Here is a 27566-nt window from a genome sequence, read left to right as displayed (position 1 = left end):
CTACCACTGACTCAGTTTGCTCTGCAGCATTGATGTCTTATCTCCACAAATGAAACAAGCCCGAAGGAGTTCTGCTGTGTGGTGGAGTAGCTAATGCTAATGGCTAGCTTCTACTTGCCGAGGCGCGCTCTGCTCTCTCCTGGATGCTAAATCAGCAACAGCCTTCCTTGTCACAAGATGGGTGAGTCCATGAAGGCTAATTTTACATTATGACGTAGAATTGTCGGACGTTTCTAATCCGAGAGTTTCCTCGTCTATTTTCAATCGGCGACTAATGCAGGAAACATGGGTGGAAGAAAATGGGCATGTTTATCCTGCCTGAAAAACTCAGAGTGAATGATCATATTTAAAAAATAACAAGTACAAACTGGTTTCTCAGTGAGCTGGGGTCTCATTTATCAAACATTGCGTAGAATCCTTACTAAAACCGAATTTAAGCTCAGCAAAAAATTTTACTTACGCCAAGCAGGTTTGTGATCTATCAAACATGGAGTACGCACAGCTGCACACAATCTCCGCTTCATAAATCAGAGACTAACGAGAAAGGTTCTCAGCTGCTTTTTAGTCACACCCTGCCCTCACCACGCCCACTTACTGCCATAAATGGTCAATGCAAAGTGCCTTGCGGATCTCATGCATATACATAAGCCGGCTTGTTGCAGCATTTCGATCCTGACTGCAGATCAAGGAAGCGCTATTTCACAAGCAGAAGTTGAGGTACTTGTGGGTGAGGCGGAGAAATGAAAGGAAGTGCTTTTGCAAAACAAATAAGAGAAAATCCACGGCGTGAGACAGCGTTGCTGAAGCCGTCAATGTTTAGTTCTTCAGAGAGATCTGTGGCGGATATAAAACAACGGTCTGATCAGGATTCGATCCCCAGACTCCCAGGTGAGAGTCACGCGCGCTAACCAGTCAGCAAAACGGAGATCTCCCTTTGCCAATTAGCCAGGGCGCATGATCAATCGGGTCACAGTGACAGGACGCACACTGTCACAGACGCATGACATTCTGTCTCAATCTGCCCCCCTGCTGATATTCAGCATTCCGTGTTCTGCGCTTCAGGGTATGTGTGTGTGTGTGTGTGTCTGCGTGCATGAGCGAGTGCGGGGTGGCTTGTTCTGTGTGCGCACAAAGCGGTACAAGGATGCTGCTGCAGGATTCTCAGCAGCAGCACTGCAGGTGCTCTCCATGTCCAACATGTGCGTAAGCCAGATCCTTAGACAACTTAAAGTTGCGCACCTTTTTCCGCAAAGTTTTCTTTCATAAATCCCAAAGTTTGCGTGGAAATTTGCTAACGCAGTTTTCCGACCCCGTTTTGTGCGTAAGCAAGCCTGATAAATGAGGCCCCTGGGCTTTAAGCGTGTCTAGTCAGGTTTTCGATTTGGAAAAAATCTGTTTATTTCCAAATCTTTACTTTCTCTATCCATACAGGATCACCGGGCTTACCGTTTGATACAAGGCTTCCTCCTCCATCTGTGCGCTATCATTAGCTAAAATCATCAGATGCAGAGATTTCAGCATTATCATAATTACTCCTCGGATTAGGATGAAAACGTTTGCCGCTCTGCAACTTTTAGTTACAACCTCTATAATAAGCTGCGGCAGCCTGATAGTATCTGGAAAATGTTTTTTGAGCTCACAGGAGAAATTCAGGACGAACTGCAGACAAAGGGGTGAAACTCACTGGGACATCCGGCCTGTTCGACTCCTAAAGCGGCCGTCGTGTTGTCGGAGCAGCAGCCGTACAGCGACAGGCCGCAGTGCTGGGCGGACGTCAGCTCGGTCGGAGCTACCATTGGACTCGCTGATGAGGCAGGAACAAAAAAGGGAGGGGAGACAGAAGATGGCACAAAGAGGAGAAAGGAGAGCACGGGAGTGATTACTAGTGGGCGGCGTCCAGTGGCGGGCATTAGACAACGCAACCGCTGAGCGACATGGAACTTTTTGCCAACAATAAGATTGGCTCGAGGGGCAGAGGTGGAGAGGCTGGCAGCCGGACTCAAGATAACAATTTATTTGTTACTTTCCCCATAATGGCTCAGAATCAGGGGGAAAATGATGCTATTACCTCCAGTGAAAACAAACAATAGCTCTGCAGCTGACATTTACCACCCACTACTAGGCATGTTCTCTTCATTTGTTCTTGTCTAATGTTGTGGGGTAGCGCTGCCACCTCAGAAGCATCTGCTGACGGAAACAAAGCAGAAGAGAAAACCCAAACAGCTTTGTGTGAAGGGAATGTGTCGAGCAGCTCCTGCCTGCATGCGGAGGGCTCTTTTTGTCTAAAGATGCACCAGCCGCCATGCTGGTGTGACAGAGCTACGCTCAACGGCATTAAAACAGATGTGTTCCAACAGCTGGAGCATCTCCAGGAAGTGGACAGGAGCAACAAAACTCACAATGGGGTGGCTTAATGGCCAGGACGGAGAGCTCATGGCTCCAATTTTCTCCAAGCTTTTGGGTGAAAAGTAAAGTTTTAGATAAGAAGGAGGAGAAATCTCTGCTCCTCTCTCTATTCCTCCCCCCATCTCCCTCTCTTATGTTGTTAATTTGGAGTTTGGAGGCTGGAGATACAGAGGCCATAAATCACACCATTACTGGCGTGGATATGAGCCTCAGCCTAATGGTGATGACTCGGCTCGCTCTTTTTCCAGCGCTTTCCCACTCCAGAGATGGGCTTTGGACACAGTTCATTTAACTTGCCACTTTCCAACGCTGCATTCGGCTATCTTTACTGAGCCTATTAGGACAAGGAGAACTTTTAATTTCATATGTTCTTCCACCCTTGGAGGGTTTTTTCCCCTTCAGTAGATATTGTCTGGCACAATGCAGCTCACTGTGACGCGCGGCATTATTACCTTCATATTTCTTTTCCTTTGCAACGATAGTCTTTTGCATACCCAGCACATACTTGCCTCTCCAATAAACCAATAAACAGGGTTTATTTTTCAAAACAAATTTCTGGACCCAGACTGGACTTGGCAGCAACCATTAAAGCCCATAAATGAGCGGATGATTGATGGCAGCGTTTAAACTCGTCCCAAGACTTGAAAAACATCAATTAGGTCAAGTTTTTTAAATGTAAGGTCAAAACGGCGTTTCCCTTCACGCAGCTAATGAAGAGGGCAGGGAAAATCCCAAAGATCTGAATCCTGCCATTAGCCAATGGAAGAGGGGAGCACAGAGGTCTGGTACCCATAGAGGGCTCTTCAAAAAAAAAAAAAAAAAAAAAGAAAAAGGATTGATTATCCATGCAGGGTAGAGAAGCATGACAGTCAGCGCCCAAGGAGGCCGGCTTAGGAAGAAGAATCTGCAGGGATGTGTGTGAAAACACTCCCTCTCATGAACTCCCTCCGTCCTCCTCGCTCTCGGACCCGGGGGGAATCAAACAGGCTGAAATGATCACACAAAACCCCTTAAGTGCCTTTTGCTCTGCTCTCCGGCCTTTACTGGTGAAATCTTTTCCCTGCGCACAACCACAGAGAGGAGGACGGTTAACCTTTGCTACTTAGCCACTGATCTAACAATCAGCCGGGCCGCTAAATGCCACTGGCTGCGTGCACAGAGATGCTGTTTATATTAGTGTAAGCAGAGAAAAGTGCACAGAAAGACACGTTTAATGGCTCCAATTGTTTGATTATAAGGATAAAACATGAGTCATTATTGATGTTACTTCGTGAGCTTTTTGCCACGTAGATGAAAAACAGATTATATTTGGAATTTTATCGTGACACCCCCCATCGATGGATGAAAATGGGTGGAGGAATGGGATGCCAGTGACGATGAGCCTTGATGAAGGTGCAGCTGCTCACTTTAATCAGATTAGGCTCTGAGGTGGATGTACCGACCTTCACAGGGCCCCAGGTTTTGAACCATCAAGTGCTTCTTCATCAAACATCTGGCGTGCTTTAGCGCACACTCGTTGTCGTAGGTCTTTCCATCAGAGCCGCACACCTACAGTGGAAGAAACGAGAAACGTTAAGGAGCAGGGATGTATTACGGGATGGATTCAGCTGGTGTTAACTGAGCGTCAATCAGAGAACTAATCTACGCCTGATTTTGTTTTCTACAGCTTTTTTCTCCAGTTTCTGAAATTGTTGCATGATTTTCTGACACGGCGTACGATTATTAAACCGTGATTTTATCTCACTTTGCACTTTGATCATTTCTTTCAGTTATTTAAACTACATTCAAGGACAAATAGAAAATCTTGTTTTCTGTCAGCTTGCTGGGTTTTACTTTATATAATTTGTCTCAGCTAGGATACTGACACAGTTTCCTTATTTGTTTTTGAATGTTTAAAAGCATTACTCACTAAAAGCTGCTGAGCACCATTAAAATATTCATGTTTAAAAGTTTTAATCTCATAAAGTTTACCATTTTCAGGAATCAAGGGACGTAATTAAATTCTGTACTGACAGGAAATTATGAGGTTGGGCATCAAAAAAATCTACCAACTGTACGAATAAACAACGACAACAAAAAACCAACTTCACGCGGATTCTGCAACTGTGGGTATTTTTTCCTCTTTTCCCACTTCTGTGTCAAAACACAGCTACACAGATCCATAAATAATTCATAGAGTAAGTTAGTGAGACAGTCATCAACAGGGGCAAATGTGAAGCTTTTTAACCCAACATCAATCCAGCGAGTCAAATTTACACCAAAAGCAGTTTTTTTATTTTGCAATGCAGGGAAAAGCATTAAGACATCTGTAAAGACAGACCAGTGGTCTCTAGTCTAAACAAAAGCCTTGTGAGTCGATCTCTGTGGGGAAAAAACTCTGGCACTCCTGTTTCAGGAAGTAGAAGAAAACCAAGAGCAGAGGGGAGAAGAACATGTATTTATCTGATATACACACATCTCATTGTCCAGATACTGGATAACCTACTCATCAGCTGGATAACAGCAGCATGACTTAACCACCGACTCTTGATTGATCTTGATGTGTTACCTTCACAAAACCCAAGCCTAAGGGGTTCTGTGTGATGGAGTTGCTAATGCTAATGGTTAGCTTCTACTAGCCAAAACGCACTCTGCTCTCTCCTGGATGCTAAACCGTTTCCCCGCTCATTTCATAACGATGGTGTAACGTCCAAAAGTGTCAATTTTCACCTATATATTGATCAACATAATAACCTTTCATCTGCATCATAAATCCACTTTCTGTTTGGCCTTCTAAATCCAGAAGGTTCTGTTCAGCATGTGTTTACATACCATGAAGATAAAACATTCAAACAAACATTCTCACCCGAGGTTCTTGCACCCACTGTGTCAACATTCTTCACTCTGAATAAGTGAAGCCTCCACGATGTTATAGTAATAAGTTAAATAATCATATGTGATGAATGAGCAAGATGTTTAAATCAAATGTTTGAATAATCTGTGCTTCAATCTATGAATATTGTTCTTACAACGATCTATTTATATCACAGATCAGTGTGTGTTTGATTGAACAAGTTCATCATTGATTACACTCACATCACAATAAAATACATACTAAGGTTAAAATCATTTTTGTATCTGAAGGAGGGCGTGGCTTTCTGAGGGATGTTGGTAAATACTCAGAAACGTGTCAAATTCTGATTGGCCAAACTTGGCCAGAAATTATAACAAAGTAGTTTAATAAAACAAGAGTTACTTCCCGAGTAATTCAGTTTCCAGCTGAGCCCGATTCGGCCAAATCGGGAAAGAAGCCTCTTTTGAAACAAACTCCTTTGACCTTAAGTCAAAGCCTCTCTGCGACCCTGCAAGTGATTACAGACACAACAGCTTTTTTCAGAGCTACTTCACACCTAACCTGCAGACCCCGGGTTGCATCTCAGAGCCAGGGAAGCTGAATTCAGAGGAAGCTACTAATCTCTGAGTGTCGTGGTTTCGACGTCCGGTGACCTCTCCACTCTGACCGCAACCCTTTGGACTGCCGGGAGCAACTCATACAAGGGTATCGTAAGCCTGCCTGTCTGATGAGGTTTATAAATAAACAACTCTCTAGTTTATAACAAACAACTAATTCTTTTACACCCAGAGTTCACAATTTCTCTCAGATACAAAGAGCGGTTGCTACAACATCTAGCTTCCATCACAACACCTCACATCCACCACGTCATATCTCATTATTCATATCCTATCATGCATCATTAGTTTAGGAAAAATAATTAAATTCATTTTATAAACTATATACTGACTCTGTCTGAATTAATACGAAGTGTGTTTATGGTCCCTGAATAAGCAAAGAACCCTAGAATCTTCTGATTAAACAATCAAAGATCAATCAGATTGATATTTCATATTTGTATGGAATGTCACATCTTATTGGTCATAATTAATATGTATTAACTGCTACATGCAGTAGCTAATGCAGGAAATGGGTTAGAAGACTATTTTCATGTTTAGCCAGAATGTGAAACTCGCAGTGATTTATCATTTTTCAAAAATAACAAGTAAAAACATTTTCTTAGTGAACTTGGCCTTTAAAGGTCAGCTTTACTCATATTTTAATCTATCTGCAGTGGTCTCTAGTAGGACTGAATGCTTTGCAAGTCATTCCCTGGATGAAAACAGCTCCGGTGCGTCTGTTTGAGGATCTAGATATCAGCTGCAGGAGAAAGTAGCTTCAGATGACAGGATTTGAGTCTTATTTCCTGATATTTGGACATCCTGCCTCTGATTGGCTAACAGCAACACGACTCTGTGTTTGCTCTGTGCAGATTTTTTATCTCCACAAATAACACAAGCCTGATGGAGTTCTGCTGTGCTGTGGAGTTGCTAATGCTAACTGTTAGCTTCTACTGGCCAAGACATTCTCTGCTGTCTCCTGGACGCTAAACCGCCTTCCTCGTCGTGAGTCGAGATGGGCGAGTCCATGAATGTTAAGTGACAGTGTGACGTAGACCTGTCAGGCTTTTCTGAAGCGAGTTAATGCAGGAGATACGTGTAGGAGACTATCTCGTGTTCAGCCTGCATGAAAACTCACAGTGGTTGATCATTTTCAAAACGAATATGTAAAAAAGATGCTTTCTAAGCGAACTTGCTCCTTAAGATGAAAGGTAAAAAGGAAAGTTTAAGGATAAATAATGAATATTTTTTGATGAAATGTTTTCGGATGCCGTACCAGGTTTTGAGGCACGCTCTCACAGCTGAATTCACAAAAACAAGGTCCGCCCTCGACGTCCTCGTCCCAAACGCCGTCATATGCCACGCAGCGCTCCTGTTCGCAGCTCTCTGCGCCCGAACCCGACGCCCCGGAACCACAATCTGCAAAGAAACAGCAGAAAAAGAATAATTAGTGGAACGGCAGGTCTGTGGCTTTATCAGTGCATCAGGTAGAAGCAGTGTCACGGTTGCAGTGCGACAGAAAAGCTCGCTAACATGTTGGGAGGATCACAAGTTCTGAATCACTTACTCCTTTCTTATTTTGGAGGAGAAAGAACAAGAACTGCTAGTCCGAGACAACAACCCTCCGCAGCGAGGGCAAGATAGTGACTAAATAAATTAGACATCTCTGCACCACCAATTAGGCATCCTTTTTATTTCAATTAAATCAAACAGCAAAGGGGACGGACACTCTGGCCTGTGAGAGCACGCAGCGTCGACGGCGAGGCTTGCTTTATGGGTGCCTGCTCCTGATATGAGAATGCAACTAATTGCAAAGTGTTCTGTAAAATTGAATTATCTCCTGAGACCTTGAAGAAAGTTGTCAAAGCAGCTCTTTAACAGTGACCCTGAAAGGTCGTCTGTACTTTTTTTTAAAAAGCTCCAGTGGAAAAAAGGGAACGCTGCTCAAAGAAACCCAAAAACCAGAGAGCCTAATTTCTGTTTGTGGGTTTTCAAAACCGTTCAAAAGGAATTAAAAAAAACACCATGCATCTGAGCGCGTGTTGTTTGGAGCTTCTCTTAGGCAAAACAAATCATGTAGGTGAAAAAAAGTGGGAGGATCTGGCTTTTGATGTTGCAAATATCTCCTAGAGTGGAAGTCTGCGGGGAGATTAGGAGAACGAGCGTGAAGGCAGGCTACGAACGCAGCCTGGAAGATCCGGAGAATGTCAGACAGGCAGAGGTACTCCTGAGGCAGGCAGAAAGTTCATTTGAAACCAATTTGTTATTCAGAAACAGAATCTAGTCCAACTAAAAGCCCCCGGTGCAGCCGGCAGACTCAAACATGAGGTAACCGAGGTGTTTCTTCCTCCTCCGGTCTTCTCGTCGTCTTTCCGAGCTCGCTTACTTCCGTGTATTGATGCGCTTCCTCTAATGGCCAAATCAATGCTGTAGCAATGGAAGTAGCACTTAGCATAACCCATCTTCTAAAGTAGATTATGGAGAAGATCACAGTGCAGGGGAGGGGCAGACAACGCCTTGGCTCTTCTTTGATATGGGTCATCAGGAATGGGATATGAGCGCTTGGAGGGGTCGATACAGCGGAGGAGCTCTGACTTCATTATCCGTGGACACAACGGGGAAGCTGGAGCTGTCTGCGGACTAGAGAAGCTGTATCCCCCGCCCTCCCGACAATAACATCAGGACTGGTTAGGGATCCACTCTGTCTCCAGTTTAAACCACATAACCTAATCCTCTAACTAGATTATGTCGTTGTGGAAACCTATTGATCGTGAAAAACAGCCAGAGTTTAATTTTGTGGCAGAGGCGATGCGTTCCGTTTGGGCTTTTAGCCACCAGTTAAATTATTATGAGCGCCTGGCTTCAGATGGCATCTGAAAAGAGTTAGCTGCAGCACGCCGCTGAGCCGTGACTCTTGGTGACTGGGAAAGGTGCAGAATTTCTGTTGGAGTCGCTCTGATTTGACACTTTTAGGAGACGTTTTATACGTGGCCGGGTCTTGTGAGGTCTAAGATGCAACTGCAAAGGATTTGGGAATTTTCTTGTTGCGGATTAGCCATGAAATGTTTTAATAAAAGCGTCTAAGCTTGTGATGCACTCCATCCAAGTCTCAAGGCCCTTCCCAAAGCAAACATTCCTACTGAGCCTACTTATCAGTGCATTGAGTTCAGTTCCTCTTTCCAATTAGTAAAACGCTTTCCATCCGAGGAAAACCAGCAGATTTCACCGAGTCGCTGACTTGTTGTCTCAGTGACGTTAAAGCAATCCCCATGCTAAACAAGCATGTAGCGACCGTGGAGAGGAAAACTGCCCTTACCTGGCTCAGTATGACCAGCCATCGCCCACAACCGACTGTGGGTTTGAGACAGAGCAGACCCGTCGGATGATACCGGACGTCCCTTTGAAAACCTCTTGAAATGTTTGGAAACCTCGTCACAAATGAAATAATCCATCACCAACAGATGTCGCCCAGTCATTAGTGCATTTTCAGGATTTGGTGTTTTTGTTTAACTTTTTGGTCAATAAAAAAGGTAGAATTTTAGTTTTAATCATCTTTTTGTTGAACGTTTTGATTAAAATAGCAAAATGATTGAGTTCCTCTTCGTGTTTCATGGCTCGCTCCTTTCCTCACTTAAGCTGCCTTCTCACACCTGTTCTCCAGCTGCCAATCGCTCACCCACCAATCGTCCTCCCATACGAAGTCAAAGGTAAAGCCCCATTAGTCTTCACACACTGGGTTAATTTGGCCCATCCCCTGGGGGAACGGTGAGCTGCAGACACGGCTGTGCTCGGGAACCATTTGGTGGTTTAACCCCCCAGTCGAACCCCTTAATGCTGAGCGTCAAACAGGGAGGTATTAAAGCCTTTGGTATGACCCGACCGTGGTCTCAGGGCGGTCACTCATACCACTAGGCCACTGAGCTGGCTGCAAATATAGTCCTCTGTTTCTTCGTCTCACCCTTAGATCACACCGTTTACCTCCTCAGATGTTTCTGGGTCATTGTTGCTCCCTTGCTCTTCAGATTGGGGTTTTGTAAATCCTTCTTTTGCTTCCCTGCCAGCTTCTCTTCTACATCTACACCTGAGTTATTCCTCGGAGCCTGCTCTTTTGGGCCTACTTCCAACTCAACCTTCTGACAAAGAAGAACAAATCAGAAAAAGAATAAGCCCGGCTGTCCGGCATTTGTTTACAGTACGCCAGCTCAGCAAGACACAGCAATAAAGAACAAGCAGGAGTATCGGATTCATATTCCGCCCAGGCGCCCTCGCAGAAACCAGAAGAATAAATAAAAGAGGTAAGACATTAAAATGGAATAAACAGAAGTGAAAAGCAAAGAGGGGTCCTAATTAGCTGCTGTACTTTCATGTGTCCACCACCTGTACCGCCTATGAACCTTTCAATTAATAAATCCCCAGCTAAGATGGCTGCATCAGCTATTCTCTCTGCACTGCCCATCCGCTCCTTTTTACTCAATCATGTCAGAGGCCTGAGTCTATTTAGCCCAGGGAGCTCTATTAAGAAGGCAGAATTCAGCAGCAGAGAGAGAGAAAGGACGTGAATCGCATAAGAATAACATCCGAGGAAAAATAGAGGATTTAACAATAGAAGTTATGTTAGGCGTGAGCGCCACAGCTCTATTGTTGGAACCGTCTCGTACCGAGAATAGAAACACTCGCGTTAACGTCCGTGTGTCGTTATGATGCCACCTGAGCAAACATGTTGGAAAAAACTGTTTTGTGGCAGAAAAGTTTAGGGGAAATGCCTCATCTGTCCCCTTCAGTGGTTTTGATGGATGAGGCAGAACATTAATCCAAATAAAGTTCTCAAAAGATAGACGAATGGCGTGTCACACTTCCTGGCAAGGAGGGATTTGGAAAGAGGTTTTGTTGCCTCTACAGAAGGTTAGGAGCCGCGATAGGGCATGAATATAAATGACTAACCATCATTCCACTATAAGGAGCTTCATTTTTTACTCCCATCAATCATCCAGCTTTTTGTCTGAGTGTTTCTGGAGTTCGATCCACTCTGTGCTGAAGAAGGAATACGAGCCTACACACGCGTGGCGAGGATCCCTAAAAGGAAGAGGCTTTTCTACGGTTTGGTCCGTCATCCACTCCAAAGTCGAGAACCAAAAAGGTCGCTGGCGATTTGCAAATTCTCCGTTGTTAGCATTCGCTTGTGGATGTAAATAACCGGGGTTTTACGTCTTATGACATCACTGCTTGCGACAAAAATGCTCTAACATCCCACGTGTGACTTGTTTTTACTGCTCTGTGTAAAAGACCACAGGCAATGGACGAAATAATGACGGTATTGCCCACCACCTAGTTATTCCATGTCCAAGGAATGTTTTTCGGCAAAGAATTCAATGATTTTGGGAACTTCTGCCACCTATAGGCAAGGCATGCCTACGAATGTGCTTCAACATGCACTGGAGCTTTGCTTTTTTAGTTTATTGAATAAAACGAGGTGGTGTGGGCCCAAGCCTTTTCCTACATGGATGAGGGAGGATATTTGGTTTTAGAAAAACCCGACTGCACGTGTACACGGCCTAAGCTGGACTATGCAATCCACCTCCTGTAATCCAGTTTATTAAACGCCTTTTTCAATTAGAAAGGGGTCGGGGTCTCTCGTAGTTGATGCGGCACTCTCTGTTGCCACTTTGTCAGCGTCAAGAAAGAGTAAAAAGGAGCTAAGGCCAAGCCTACCAGAGTGTGAAATTAAACAGGTGATAAATTTCCCTCTATGGCCAACGGTGTGAACACGTCATTTTTCATTACTAAATAAAAGCTAGAGAAAACAACTTCCATTTTTTTGGGCTGCACCCACCCTCCAATAAGACTAATGAGGGTGTTTTTTTACGTGCAAGAATAAATCACATGTTCATTTCCTCTAAAGGCTTATCTCTGATTCCATAGTGGTGATGTACGGCTTTGCTGCTGTCAACAATAGAGCAGCAAAATACAGTATTATATGTTGTGACAGTGGCCCTCTGTTACCAATATATATGCTCCTAATTTTGCCAAAACTCACTGCTCGTGCATCCAGGTGGGATGGGGGGTTGGGGTGGGGTGGGGGGGAGTTTATCCGCCACAAGTCATTTTGAACACTAGCAGCCAGAGAGAGGCAGGCGATATCTCCAAGAGGAAACCAGCAGCCTGCTTTTGGAGGTGTTGCACTCAGTCCAGAGTTCCAGTGGAGGGTCGGGGTCACACATCCAAGGGGGGGCTACAAGAATCACAGACGGAGCCAGCAGGAAAAAGGAACACCTTCGAGTTGCCCCCCGGGTGAAATTTATCGATTTCTGACAATCCCATCTCCACCCCTATCTGCAAACGCGTTGGTCCCTCTTTTGTGGAGAGAAACAAATTTGATGGAAAACAGCGCCAAACGGAGAGAGGAATGAGTGGGTGGGACAGCGGGGAGCGATAGGGAGAGTAAAAAGAAGAAAAAACACATTCTATTGTGTGAGCCTGATGGTTTCTCTGAATCAAAATGAGCGAGTGATGGAAAAAGCTGGATGTTCACAGACTCCCTCGGGGAGGAAGATGAGAGCATTTTTGCCCCACACCAGACAAGCAACAGACAATGGTGTGTGTGTGTGTGTGTGTGTGTGTGTGTGTGTGTGTGTGTGTGTGTGTGTGTGTGTGTGTGTGTGTGTGTGGTGACAGCAAGTCTGCATCGAGGCCATGCAGTCTCACATTTCCTGATGTCCCGCATACAAAAAGGTCACTCGCCATCTCGGTCAATGAAATGATGTTAAATGGACTGCCGGAGCTCTAGTGGCATGATTTGCCTCGCAGGCGCAGAGAAGCAACGCTGACAATGGTAAAAAGAAAGAAACCCCCTGGCTAGCAATCAAAACAGAAGTAGATTCTGCTCATCTGTTTGCCCGGTCCTCCAAACTACCCCCACTTCCCTCCTCTCCAGCCATCCCTCCTGCTGGCAGGTGTAATCTGCTCCCCTTCACACCTTGTCAGAAGACGACTCTGTTCACGGCGATGACCCACTACCCACAGGGGAACGGGATCGCCACTATCTGCATGACAACCATAGGCTGGCATGTTTCTCCCTCCAGAGTTATCCCCGTGAAGGCCTGAGTGAGAGACTGTGATGTTCTGCCTCGGCTTGTCGGGCCGGATCGAGATCGCATCTGCACGGTAAATTAGGTCCCATTTCTTCAGGATGGGAAGGAACGCCGCGGCTACAGCCACGGAAATCACAAACACTCATGCGAGATGCTATCAGTCACACATTTAAGAGCCTAATTGGATTGAAAGGCTTTGTAAATTGTGTGGCGGGTCTGTCGCAACATAAATAAGATCCTTTAAACTAAAACTTTTTAACTAATCAATCCTTCCCTGGCTGGAGATGAGGAGATAACCTTGCAACAAAAACATCTAGAGTGAGTCAAGTTTGTAACTTTTACCATCAAGTATCTTCCAAATGGATTAAAAATAGTAAGAAAGCTGCTTATTTCGAAGGCTGGGTGACTAAAATCAGCCAATGAGCACCAGCACTTCATTCCATGGCTGTTTTCTTGTTTTTGATCAGTAAACTAAACAACCCACTCTCCACTAACAATCTCACCAGTTTAGATTCAATTCAATTCAATTCAAAGATACTTTATTAATCCCAGAGGGAAATTAGAGTTTCAGTACACACAATTCTGAGATCAGACATACGTAGACATAGACACATGACAAGAATTGGTGACTGTGGTCATTCGCAACCTGAGTCGCGCTGCCTTAATAGAGATAAGAGGGTTTATATGAGGATTGGGTCAGGTGGAGGAAAAAAAGGCACTTTAGAGTTACCCTCCACAGGGAGGGCAGCTTTGTTATGCAAAAAAAACACCTCAAACATATATGCAACAGACTTCAGACATCACACAACATAAGTGTCCACTAGGTGGGGAGGTACGGTTGGGGACTCTCCACACATCAGTGCATGCAGCCGCGATAAGCAGCGCTCGTCACCTCAGTCTGGGCGGGGGAGGTGGTTGGGTTTAGAGAGCACAGTGACTCCTGTAACGATTCAGCGGCCTTCACCGGTCGCAGTCCCGCCCAGGCTGGGATAGGGAGACAGAGTTGCCATGGTGACGGCAGCATTCCACATTTTTTCTATGGGGGAGTCATGTTTTTCAACTGGTTTCCAGTTTCAGCTAGTTGAGCTGGTATTTACTGAGCTCAGAAGTCCCGAGACTTACTTTCTATGAAGCCCTTTCAGTTAAAATAGTTATTAAATTTTTATTTAAAACTTTGTGGTACAGCAGCATAAACTTCACATCAGAGCGTTAACGGTTGGTAATACAGTTTTATTAATTTTACTTGGTTATTTCTTTAATTTTAGAACAGCTTCTGCACAACAGCTTCAAAACGGTACGTTAATCAGTGACGGCACAGCTACTATAGCCTTGTTCTCACTATCGGAACTATCAAGTGATTATTCCGGACCTCTACAGCACACGCGCGTCTCCATTTTACCGGGCCAATCCGAAAGGAGCTTTTCCAGACCATGTTATGACGTACTCACATCTGGGTTGGCCCAGTCCCCTCTTGGTAGATCAGCCTGTCTCTGAGTTTGTGTCCTCCTTAAAATAGTAAACACAGGCGGCCACTTTTAACTCATTCACTGCCATTGACGACTAAAGTCGTCATTTGCATTTTTTTTTACTGTTTGGGCATCGGAACGAGCCCCCGCGCCGAGAGAACAAACATCTCAGCTCTAAAGCCGATTTCCATCCGCATAAATCACATGTCACCTGATCAGGAAGCAGAACATCCATGTGTTAGGAGATCGTTTTGGGCCGCTCCTGTAAAAAGAAAGTGAGGTGCGTACCGGAAAAGCTTCTGCCGATCACAATTCAACAACGGATTATGAAAGAACGGATAACGCTCGAAACGCCCAGGCGAGTCTCCTCTTTGTTTTGGCGTCGACATCATCCTAGCGCGCAACGTTCTGCGACACTTAAAGAAACAGTAAAAACGGCGAGAAACGCGGGCAGCGAAGGGCTTTAACGATCAGGAAATGGCTGGCAGTGAATGAGTTAACGTGAGGCCAAGGCTGAGGCCCTCCCTGTAGCAGCAGGGGTCAAACTGTCAATACTGGCGGTTCTTCTGCTACCTGTCAATGAGAAAGCCCCCCCCCCCCCCCCCATCCCAGTTATTCATGATTTCAAGCTGTAATTACTTCTAAACAGATGAGTTACAAAAAATTCACCCACTCAGAGTTGTTAGGATGATAAACTTGACCCATTAAATGTAATCCAGGCTGTTAACGTGGTTATTTCTGCTGCAACATTTTTAACAGTCAAAGAGAACATGCTGTTTTTTGTTACCTGCCCCTAGTGGACGAGGGGGGCAACTACAGTTTTTGTCCTTTGGGCATTAGCTTCACTTTCCATCTTGGGTGGAAGTTAAAACACACTGACTGGTTGTTATTTAGTGGGAAATCATATCAGCAAATATGGATGAACAACGGGGATTTATAAACCCAAAGAGTTGCTGCTGAAGCAGAATGCAAGGTCAAGGAAATAAGCAATATTCATGCTGCTTTAAAATCTTGATTTCTGGACATCAAACACAGAAAAATGACATAATTCCTGGCTCTGTGGTCTCCAACAGAGCCAGGAGCTGAAGAACTGTGTTTCACTGCTCTTGACTTCACACAACCACTCTCCTCATCCTCTGAATGGGTTAAATGACATGAACAGAATGAAACGTTTAATGTTTCTAACGTCTGTGGACGCCGTTTGGCGCTGAGCCAGAAGAAGAACAAACAAACACACCAGTGAGTTTATTTTAAAAGCACAGCTGACAGGAGCCTGTTTATTCAAAGGTCGCTGTTGTTGTTTACGGACGCACGCAGTGACTTTCACAGCAACTCTTGGTGATGTCAGAGAACTGGCGAGCCGTTAGAGGTGTATCCCGCCATTATGAAAACCCACAGATGACTAAACAGCGTGCCACAGGTCAGTTGGTAAAGTTAATTACACCACTTCAATGGCTGATTGGTTACCATAATTACAACATTTCAAAGTCCATTTCCTACCTTCATCACAGCTGCCGGGCTTCGCTGCATCAATTTTCTTCTTCTGTATGCAGGAGGACCTGCGGAGTTCACACTCATTGTCGTAGGTGTTGCCATCACTACCACACACCGGGGAGAACGCCTCGCCGGCGCACTGCTGGCACTCGCACTTGTTCTCCACGCACCGGGCACCCCAGGCACAAACCGTGTCGCCACACGTTCCTGTATTACAAACACAGCAGAGTGACGGTTCAGAGAGCCGCGGGTCGCCGCTGAGAGGAAACACCCACAAAGTTAACGTGATCACCAGGACAGAAGTCAAAATGTAAATTTAAATAAAAATACAATCAAATGAAATTCGACTCCCTGCCAGCCTGGAGCTGAAGGGCTCGAGTTTTACCATCGTTTACAACTTCACTCCAAAAAGCAGAAATATGCTGTTTCCTTTACTGAATGTGGTTTTCACCGTTGTGTAAAAGGCGTTCGACATTAATCACTGGTTACACTAATTCACACGTTACTTACTGCACTCTCCCTGGCTGACCACCCGCAGGTCCGTCTGCTCTTTGCACGCTCGCACATGCAGCTCACACTCGCTGTTGTAGGTGGCGCCGTCGCTGCCGCACACGGGCTGGTGGGACTCGATACACTCCGACGGACACACACACTGTCCGCTCTGGGCGTCGCAGATCGCTCCAAAGGAGCAGTTAGCGCACGCTTCGTCTGAAAAAAGAGAGAAACGATTTAAGCAGCTTGTGTGTGTGTGTGTGTGTGTGTGTGTGTGTGTGTGTGTGTGTGTGTGTGTGTGTGTGTGTGTGTGTGTGTGTGTGTGGTCACAGAGAAATAAGCAAACAGGTTCTTTTTCTGCTGCTCATATTTTATGTCACACTTGACACATTTTATGATGTATCGTCAAGTTTTGTGGTGCATTTAATCTCGTCTTTTCCTATTCTTAATTATTATTTATGATCCTTAAAACAAAACGTTACAGGAGCAGGATAATATGTGTTCTCACTGTGGCTTTGATTTGTTCACCTTCTATTGTTGCACATGATAAAATCAATTTTAATCACTATAAACATAAAATTAATCTGGTGAGGCCAATATTTATTTATGAACTCATCTGAATGATTGTAGAGCCGTTTAAAGACACGCTTAGGTCCAGATTTATAAGCGGTTTGCACTTATTGCAGAATAAATTTTAGTTTTTAAACAATTACTGCTGGTTTTTAATTTTAGTTTGGAGCCTTATTAAAGAAAAGCTCTGAATCTTGAACCCAGTCCTGCTGTGTCTGTGTGTGTGTGTGTGTGTGTGTGTGTGTGTATATATATATATATGTATATATATTACCTCTTGAACTTTTATTAGATGTTGTATATTTTATTTCTCCTCTTGTTTTGGGATTTTTAGGATCTCCATAAACATCCAGAAGAAACCATTTAACCATATCAAACTATTTGTTTGGATTCAATAATTATAATAAAAAAACACAAGTCAATAAAAGGGAGCAAGAGATCTAACTTGTAGAGAAAGCTGTTGTTTTCATAAAGAGCGGTAAATAAATCCGACAGCTGTATTTTCTGACCTTAGAGCGCACGTTTCGGTACAAAACTCAGAATTATGATGAATGCTGACTGAAATAGGTTCTAATTTCTGCGATGGGCTTCAGGATGAAAAGCTGTTGTGTGTCTAAGTAGGAATATCATTTATGTTTACTTTTTATTTTGTAATGTCACAAGATGTTATCAGGTCAACTCCATTTAATTACCATTTTTTAAATACCAAACTTGTGTTTTAAACACATCTGCAGTGGTCTCTAGTACAAATGAATGTCTTATGAGTCAATCTTCGTGGGGAAAAAAAGCTCTGGTGCTCAGGAAACAGAAGTCAGCCAGAAGGATTTGGAGTCATATTTCCTGATATGTGGACATCTCTCCTCTGATTGGCTAACAGCACCACGACTCTACCATGGACTCTGTTTGCTCTGCAACACTGATGTTTTACCCCCACAAATAACACAAGCCCGGAGAAGTTCTGCTGTGTGGTGGAGTTGCTAGTGCTAATGGTCTACTAGCCAGAATGTGCTCTACTCTCTCGTGGACGCTAAACCAACAACAACCTTCCCTGTCAGGAGCCAATATGGGCGAGTCCATGAATGCTGCTTTCAGTGTGAGGTAGATCTGTGTGGCTTTTCCAATCCGAGCATTCTTCCTGTCTATTTTATATCGCTGACTAATGAAGTAAATAGTGCTAGAAGACTATTTTCACATTTAGCCTGTGAGTGAAACTCAGAGTGAGCAATAAAATGTCAAAATCAACAAGAACAAGTGAACTTGCTCTTTAAACAAGAAGAAAACAAGCTTGTGTGTCTCCTGATTATTACCGGCTCTGCTTGCTTGAGCCTCCATGCTCCAGGTAATTATGAGAATGAGATCAGGTCACCCACAGAACTGGACTCTCCCGCAGGTACCATTTATGATTTGAAACCAGATGCTAAACTGCCTCAGGTAGTAAATCTGCTTCTAAGTATGTACCCTTCACAGAAGACACTGCATCCGTGGAGCAATTAAGAAGTAAAGAGCAGCTGCTTTCTTTCTTTTTATTGCTATTGATAAGCTCTGTTGTTGACAGCTGGGGCTGCTCCTGATGATTCGGCGCAGCAGCAGAGCAAATTGGAGTCAAGAGATGCTATTGTTAATGTTAAAGGAGCAAATGTAACCATACTAGAGAATTTTGCTCAACTATTTAAAATCAAACGCTAAAACACACGATTCTACTGAGGTCAAATGAATGTGTCTCCACCGGCAAAGATTTCATCTATTCTGTATTCAAGGTTTAATTCTAACTTGAAATTATACCAAAAAAAGAAAATTTAAGAAAAAATAATTGCATTTAATAAAATTATTTTGAAAATATTTGGCTTTCCAAGCCTGCTCTTGTTTAGTCGTTCCTCGTGGATATTTCCTTAATAGAAGTTCAAAACTGGTGCAATAAAAAATAGGTCAGTTATTTGGTGCATTATCCAGCAGCTTTTTTCCATACAAGTATTAACACACCAGAAAAAAAAAGAGACACGATGAAGTACACTTACTTCCTGTTTGGTCAACTGGGCTACCGTAGCAGCTCTTCTCAGCTTTTAAAGCAGCACTGTTGGCCCATTTTTGGTTCAAGTATAAGATTACATTTAATCAAACAAATGATAAGATCTGTTAATCTGATATATGTTTGTAAATTAAACATGCATTTTTTATCGTAGGCTGTTTGGGTTATAAAATGACAACTAGGAGTTTTTAAAGAGCAAGTCAACCCCTACCAGAGTCTTACTCCACTCCCACTTCCTTTTTGAAAAATGCAACAAACGCTGTTGCCTGGCAAACTGAGACGGCAGTGCTGCTAACAAATACACCTGCACAGGCTCACAATGACATTGTGACATCATAATGTACCAGCTAGCGTCATGGTGTACCTCTTAGCCAATAGCCATGGCAGATTTAAATTCAAATGCAGTGCAGAGTTTTAGGCAGAATATTTTAATTTGAAGATGCACTAAAATGCTTTCCTAAATCTGGACAAAGTGTCAATTTACTGACTACATGTGTCTACAGCACAACGTGACTCTCATTTATATAGTTTATCAGCAAAAAAAAAAAAAAAAAAAAAAAAAAGTTGATTTGGGGGGTGACTTGCTCTTTAATCAAACCCCAGACAGCTCAACTCTGCCATTCTGGACAGTGTTTCCCAACTCAATGCTAAATAACCATGAGTTCAATATTAAAGGTGCTTTATGTTAGAATGAAGTAAGAATGACATCCTGTGGTCAAATGTGGTTCCTGCAATCCAAAATGTGCCTCTCTCACTGCCGTTTGTATGGCTGTTGCCAGTTACGGATCTTCACCAGAAAATTCTAGATGACAAGCAAAGACGAGGCATCCACAGTAAGTTGATGAGTGGTGCTAGCACTCTTGGGTGTTTTCCGGTAGGGAGCACTACCCTTACGTATTGCTCCTTAAACCCAAATATTTGAGGAGAGTTTGAAATGGGGATGCAAACAGACTCCAGGACCACGGGGTTTTTAACTTTCAAACCAGCACGAACACTTTTCCCCCCAGAAGTGAAACTAAATAACTCAACTACAAACTTAGTAAACATGAAAGGGGCAACCAGAAGCACCACCATCTCTTCCAGCACTCAATCAATCAAGATTTTTTGGGAGGACGGTCAGAATCTAAATCTATTTCTGTGAAAATGGGGAAAAATCAACACAAAAGCCTAGCAGCAGTTTGCCAAATAGCATGAACGGTATTCTGAAAGCATGAAAGAGAAGCTTCTCTGGACTGATGAGACGAGAACTGAAAGCTTTGGCCTGAATGCCAAAAGCCATATCCAGTGAAAGCCAGCGCCCGCTCATCACCTGGCTACTACAGCCTTATGGGAATGCGTTCTGCCAGCACAGCTTTCTGTGGAGGCTTCAAAGCAGCAGGAACTGGGAACGCTAGTCGAACAAAGTGAGAAAAGTCACACTCTCCTGGTTGTATATACAACTTTTGTGAAGATGATATGATCTGCCTCTCTGTGTGCCTTGTATTTTCTAACTGCTTTATGTTTCCAAAGCACAGCAGCGGGATCTGTCAGACCTTAAAGCTTTCCATAACCATCAGAGGATCCACTTGAGGATCTGCTTGTCCCTCGAGGTGAACTTTCTTCTAAAAGAAACTACAAGACAGGATCAGACACGTCCGGAGGAGAAGGCAAACATGGAGTCTGGAAGACGAGCAGAAGAACCTTTCCCTCCGACACCAATTACACCACAAGGTATCGCATTAGCATGGCTCACTATCACATTCAATTAGGCCAGGCTAATAACCGCTGGTGATTTAGAACTAATTGAAGAAAGCAAGGTTGCTCACCGGAACATTTTGTGTTATTAATTTGTTTATTACTCCTTTCTGGTCTTGCATTTCATTCATGTCTTCATCGGGCGTTTCAAACCACTCATTTACTGGTTCAGCAGCCTCGACTTGGCACCTGTTATGGCTCCTAAAACGCAGCGTACTGCCTAACAGAACTTGTGAACGCTTCCCAAACAATTTCATTTCAACCAGTGTGAAAAAAAAGAAATGTAAAGCAAAGATAATTGCATTTACTTCTGATTGTATATTTTTAGGTCAGCTGCAGGGCTTAGAGTTCAACTTTTGTTCAAAGGTCCAAAAGGTGCAAACATTTTCTGCAATAATTCAATACTTTAGTTTTTTATCCATTTGGTCCTTAGCTCAGTGTTTGTATTTGGATAGAAGCAACTATAATCAAAGCGAGTGTCCTTGTGGTTTTACTTCTCTTACTTATGTTCACTCTTTTTGGGAGTCTTTTGTATCTATGGAGCCAACTTTAGAATGGGAGTTTCATTGTTTCACTTGTCATCGGAGCAGGGATTGTGCAGGCATCATAGACAGGCACAAATAATTAAAACTATGCACACAAACCTGCTGGTTTCACCCTTAGTAACAAATTATGAACATTATCGCAGCTTTTGGCAGCAGTTTCCAGAATGCTCTGACCCTTTTGGGGTTTTTAAAAATACATTTGATGATAATCTTTGATTTCAATTATATGTCAAACGTGTTGTCGGGTTCTCAGATGCATGCGAAGCTACTCAACTTTCTAGTTGAAGAACCACTGACACCAGTTTGAGAGCAACAACTTAAGTGTTAAAACCTCTTCACAGTAAACCCAAAAATTCAAAATAATCAAATATATTGAGTAGATGAAATTCTTAATATAAAAATTGTTTTTAGAACTCAACTGTGTTGAGTTATTCCTTGTTTTAAGTACACAGAACTCAAACATTTTAATTAATCTGAACTATATCTTTTTAAAGCAAGAATAACTTAAATTGATCCATAAAGAACAACTTAACTTTAATGAGTAATATTAACTAATAAAATATTGATTTCTTATTTTATGTTTCTATACTATTCCAGTCATCTTTACGTCCACCCTAAAGTGTTTCTGATAAACAGACTTGTATATTTTTTTAAATATTTGTGGATTTATGGGAAAAACAACCATGAACTAGATATTTTGGTGGATTTCAGGAACAATAAACAACTGCTGGGCGCGGTGCATTGTGGGTAGTCATGTTTTCAGTTATTTTGCAGTGTTTATGCATGTTTATTGTGGAGGATTGTTGTTCTCAGTTATTATTTTGTGCAGTGTTGCAGATGTGGTGTTACTTTTTGTATCATGTTGGCCCCATAAGTGAGGAGGTTGGTCAAAGTAATGCTGTATGGCTGTGCTGTCCCATTGTTATTAATACTGTGGGTTTTCACACTAGATGCTCTTGACTTGACTTTGAGTGTTCCATTTTCATTGGCTGTTAGCATATGGGTGTGTGAGTCATGATCTGGTGTTAGTTACTGCCTTCACCAGCCTGCCACATTGTCATTTTTAAGTAAATTCAACTTATTTGGGTTAGGGTTTAATAAGTCAATTTACAGTTCATACAAGTTATAATATTTAAGTTAGTTAAAACATGTAATAAAGTTCAAATTAAATCAAATATGCAAGTTTAGAAAAATTAAACTTTGTAAGTTGCTTGAGTGCCAAGTTATAGGTTGGAGGTAGTTAAATACTTTGATTTTATTCAGGTCATAATTTTTAGGTTATGATAAACATAGTTTTTAGATAAGTTAACTTAAAAATTATTAGGTAATCAGTTCCCTCATAAATTTTGAGTTCAGTGAACTTATTCGGGGTTACAGTGTTCATTGTGGATTTAAAATACTTAAATAAATAGTGAAAAAAGTTCCCCGACTGAATAAAACCGAGGCATCCAACATGCCTGGGTTGCCGTCCACGCCTTAGCATCAGCAGCAGACAGAGGACAAAAGTGTACCCTGATGTTGTGAAAAGCTCTTGGAGAACTGGAACTTGTAAAGAGTCTTGATTACACTCTTGATTTTGTAATTGGAGGGTTAAGTAATAACATTAGGGACAGTTGTTTTGTCCTCATGTGGTTTAAGTCTGATGATTTAAAACTCAGACAAAATAAAAATGTCATTCTCCTTCTAGCTCAATAGCTCAGATACTGTATGTTAAGGCCACAAACGCAAAAGCTCCGTTCTGAAGGGTTTCTGTGGCAAAACATAAATAAACAGAAAATACAAGTGTCTGTAAAATGAGGTTACTCTGACCGTGGCTCTTCTCCGGTTGCATCAGCTATAAATCAGGAAGCGGCGGTGGTGAGTGTTGTCCTTTATCAGGCCCTGTGTCCTGATAGCAGCCTCGCTATTTCTTTTATTTTTTATCAGCTTCTGCCCCTTGTGCCTGGCTTTCCACACTGCCGGATCCTCCAAACAAAAATGCATCACAGACAGAAAAAGAAAGGAAGCTGCAGCTCAAAGCCAGGAGAGAAGGAATGGTTGCGGTTGCAGATAATTATTAGAAGCTCACTTTTTTATTGTCTGGTTCGCGTTCATCTCGTCTGTTTTGGTTACAGCGGAAAACTCTGCTCTTGTGAACGCCACTGACCATTCATCGTAACACAGAGGCAAGAGTGTGAGAAGCTAGCGTGCTAGCATTATATCACAGGATGTTTTCATTGCATGGGTTTAATGAAGAGAGATGGAAGAATGCACCGGTTTGTCCCACCCACTCGACCAGGACATGAATATTACATGAGCTGTCTGCTGATTGGCCAGGTTCCAGGCATGTGGAAGAACGTGGAACAAAGTGATTGTCCAACCGTTTGTGGAGCAGGGTTTGCAGATGAATGAGGCAGGGGACAAGAACCTTAAGTTGTGGATCTATCTGGAAGTCATCTATAGTCTAGATATCCCCAGTTCATGTGGGAACATTACAAGAGTGTGCCAACATTCTTTTTTCCTTGGGCCTTGAGCTTGGGCTAGGATAAACAGTAGCATGGGAGCATTAGCAGTAGCTCGAGAGCATTAGCAGTAGCTTGAGGTAGCGTTAACAGTAGCTTGGGCTAGCATTAGCAGTAGCTTGGGCTAGCATAAGCAGTAGTTCAGGAGCATTAGCAGTAGCTTGAGGTAGCGTTAGCAGTAACTTGGGCTAGCATTAGCAGTAGCTTGTGCTAGCATAAGCAGTAGCTTGGGAGCATTAGCAGTAGCTCGAGGTAGTGTTAGCAGTAGTTTGGGCTAGCATTAGCAGTAGCACAGGCACATATTAGCAGGAACTCGGGCTAGCGCTGTTCTGACGTTTGCAGTACCGTGATCAACCTTTAAATGTTGCCAACATGGAAGTGCACTGGGACATGCAAATGTAAAGGTGTGTGTCTAAGCTTAAGACGTGTTATTCCACCTTTTCTGAGAAAAATTTGTTTCACCATTGCCTTTACAACATTACTTACTCACACAGGAAAGCAAGTCATAGACGGCACCGGATTTTTGGTATGGTACTTAAAACACCCTAAGCTGCCGATTTTCAACAGCAACAAAGTAAATGTGGTTTTAAATTCTCGGACCGTGTTCAAAGCTTGTTCAAAGCATGTGTAACAAAGATGACGACAAAGAAATAATGAAGTTCAACTAAAATATCGTGATCAGTTTAAAATGTAGTATGGTACGGTGACGTCGCTCAGCTGGGATCAAATCAAACTTATATTCAATAAATTCACAAAGTTATAAACATTGTTGTGATTGCAAATAGGGATGCACCAATACCGATACTGGTGTTTGTATCGGTGCAGATACCAATATGATACTGGTATCGGTATCGGTAAAAGTTAACCGATACCAATGCAGTTGCTTGAAAATGGCTTCACTGTAACTTGTCATTTCTGTTCACCTAAAATTTTAGTTTTGTGATGATTTCTATTCATATATTTTACTTTTTATCAACCTCACAGTCTTTTCCCGTTGAAAGCAGAGAAGAAAATAAAATCTGTATTCCAAATCATTGCATTTTTTTGTGTGGTAGAAGTATCAGTATCAGTAATCGGTATCGTCGAGTATTCAGATCCAAGTATCGGTATTGTATCGGTTTGGAAAAAAGGACGGCCATCTTGAATGCTGTCAACTCCTTACGATTATCAGTTGTTGATGTACTCAAATCTAATAGCTCATGAGACATTTGCTCCTAATGCTGACAGAAACCACTATCAGGGCAGCTGTGGCTACATCGCAGCTCATCACCATCAGTGTGTGAATGTGTGTGTGAATGGATGAATGATACACTGTAGTGTAAAGCGCTTTGGCGTCCCGCGCTATACAAGTGCGGGTCATTTATCGTTATTATTTATCGCTGGCCGTTCGTGCGTTTGGGATCATCCTGTAAGGTGAAGATAAACTGCAGCACAGCAGGAAACACAGGTAACCCGTGGTCCTCGCTGGTCTGGGGCTTCTAAAAGGCTGTCAGATCAGGGATGACGTGGGTGAGTAAAGATGAGCTGGGAAGCAAATTTGGGGAAACACTGCACCAGCACTGGCAACCATGACAGTAGTGTTGGGGTGATACTTGTGCACCATTTGTCACAAACCTAAGATGAGTCTGGTACGGCCATATTTTTGAACCAGGCTGTGAAAATCCATTCCAGGACCAGTGAAATCTACATTTGTAGAGGTGCACCAGAAAAGTGAGACATTTTATCAGAGAATTACAAAATATTTAGGTTTTCAAACAAATTTATCCCCAATTATCAGAACAAAAAATTTAATTTCTTGAAAAATCTGGATGAAGTTAGGTCCTTTCATCCCCGAGCCTTCGGTTGGTGTCTGACAACGAGGCAGCTTTTGTTGCTACCCTTGGTGACAGAGGTAGTAGTTTGGAGCTGAATTTAAGGAATAGGGGCAGGTTGGTATAAAAATGCCCTTGAAAGCATCAGGGATCGGTTCACAGAGAGAGAAAAAAACGACCCAGCAGCTTAACGGTGTTTGGTTGATATCCATACTGGGGAAAAGGCTGAATTAAAGCTGAGGGGGTTTGGGCAACGCATTACCTCAGGATTAAGCAGAAAGAAGTCGGCTTGTTTGTGTTTTGAAGGCCGGTGAGCATGGCTGGGTGATAACAACTCCCCTGTTGATGCCTGCCTGCTCACACACTATTAACTCTGCCCCCCCCCCCCCCCCCTTCTTACTTCGCTCCTCCTCATCTTATTCACCTTCATCTCCTTCCCTCCCAACATTTATCTGTATCCCCTCCCTCGTTCCTCTGTCCTCCTTTCCCCGTCTCATTCACCACTCACACTGGTGTGACCTATATTTTCTCACTCAGCTGAGAATATCATTTCCAAACCCATGGGAAGTTGTTTTTCCTTTTGTCCGATGATTCAGGTGCCTGGAAACTCATCTGTATGGATATAACAGCAGGGAAACCAGTCACCATCCTGTGAGGGGACTGGCATCCAGATAGGGAGAGGGGGCAGTCTAACCGAGTAAACACCTCCCTGCCCACCTTACAAGGACACATACGACTCAAACAGAGAAGAAAGTACAAAAAAATCTGGGAAAAAATAACGAATGTCACTCATATTGCTATCAGGTTGCACCTGAGCCATAAAGATAACCACTATTTTTTCAGCCCGCAGGGGAGGAAATGAAATTATGACCGGGTTCATGAGAGGCTACAGTAAACCACACACACACACACACACACACACACACACACACACACACACACACACACACATAAGCACCCATGCACTGTTACTTCTTGCTCTTCTCTTGCACTATCCAGCCGCCATTTCTGCTCCTAAGATTGGACGTTTGAAGCCAGAAGGCAACAATTCTACATCTCACACATTAAAAAGGACCAAAACAGTCAGGAAGCCTAAGCGGGGTTTATTTTGTACACAAGAAAACATCTAAATGCTGATTATTGGCAGCGAGCACGAGCAAAAAGAATAGATTCAATTTCCACCTGTTCATTTCCTGAAACACACAAAAAAACGTAATAATTAGCTTATTTCTTTTTAAATTTCCCACGAGATTAACATCACCTCTGGGTACTACACCCCCCCCCCCCCCACCCCCTTCCTGCTCTACAAAATGTAACGTATATAAGTGGTAGGAACAGCTTATGATAATTAGGTGAGATAATAGCTTAAGTCAGTCACTTGTTATGGTGTTGAATCAAGCCCAGTAAAGCTGTGCAAACAGCCCAGAAATAATCCACATTATTATCACCATCATTCCTAGGCTGCCTCTCGCTTGGCAAGCCGGCGCCTCAGCATTTTTATGGCGCCATCGCGCTGATGCAGGCCCGCTCCTCTGGGAGCCAAGAGTCATCCATAGCGCTGGATTACAAACACGGCCCTCCGCTCTGCCTCTTGCTTTGTTTAAATAAACACCACTCATTACCACACAGGGGCCGCTGGCTGACAGATCTACCTGCGGTGTGGCGCCTCAAATTGAGTCAACCCGCCTGCACGCCACCCAAGCATCTCGTTCTGTCCCATTTATCATTGGCATACATCCCCTCACTGTTTTTCAATTTAGAAGGGATGGCAGGGTGACCGACGCGTTCACCGGGAGACTGAAAGCCCGCAGAGGGACTTTATGGCTGCTAACTTCACCTGTTAAGTGCAGGAAGACCTCAGAGTGCTACTTAAAGGTCAACTCCACTGAAAAAAATATATTTTTAATGATTATTTCTGCGGCGCAGTGGCTAGAGCTGTTGCCTTTCAGCGAGAAGGTCCTGGGTTCGATTCCCAGCTTGGGAACTTTCTGCATGGAGTTT

The 27566-nt window shown here is 43.3% G+C and overlaps 1 protein-coding gene across 12 annotated transcripts in view; it reads right to left on the bottom strand.

The window, feature by feature from the left end:
- Positions 1–27566, bottom strand: part of agrn (agrin) — a 391168-nt gene that overhangs the window by 69266 nt on the left and 294336 nt on the right. For 11 of the 12 annotated variants that reach the window (XM_054746151.2, XM_054746154.2, XM_054746152.2 and 8 more), the window contains 5 exons: positions 16397–16594; positions 15893–16093; positions 7115–7257; positions 3849–3954; positions 1685–1804 (listed from right to left, as the gene is read on the bottom strand). In XM_054746151.2, coding sequence (XP_054602126.2) covers positions 1685–1804; positions 3849–3954; positions 7115–7257; positions 15893–16093; positions 16397–16594 — 768 coding nt within the window. The remainder of the gene's footprint in view (positions 1–1684; positions 1805–3848; positions 3955–7114; positions 7258–15892; positions 16094–16396; positions 16595–27566) is intronic. The other variant, XM_054746157.2, reaches the window with a different exon arrangement.

This window comes from Nothobranchius furzeri, chromosome 15 (assembly GCF_043380555.1).
Source record: "Nothobranchius furzeri strain GRZ-AD chromosome 15, NfurGRZ-RIMD1, whole genome shotgun sequence".
NCBI lineage: Eukaryota > Metazoa > Chordata > Actinopteri > Cyprinodontiformes > Nothobranchiidae > Nothobranchius > Nothobranchius furzeri.
The sequence above is the reverse complement of the archived record's forward strand: the minus strand, read 5'-3'. Positions and strand labels throughout refer to the sequence as shown.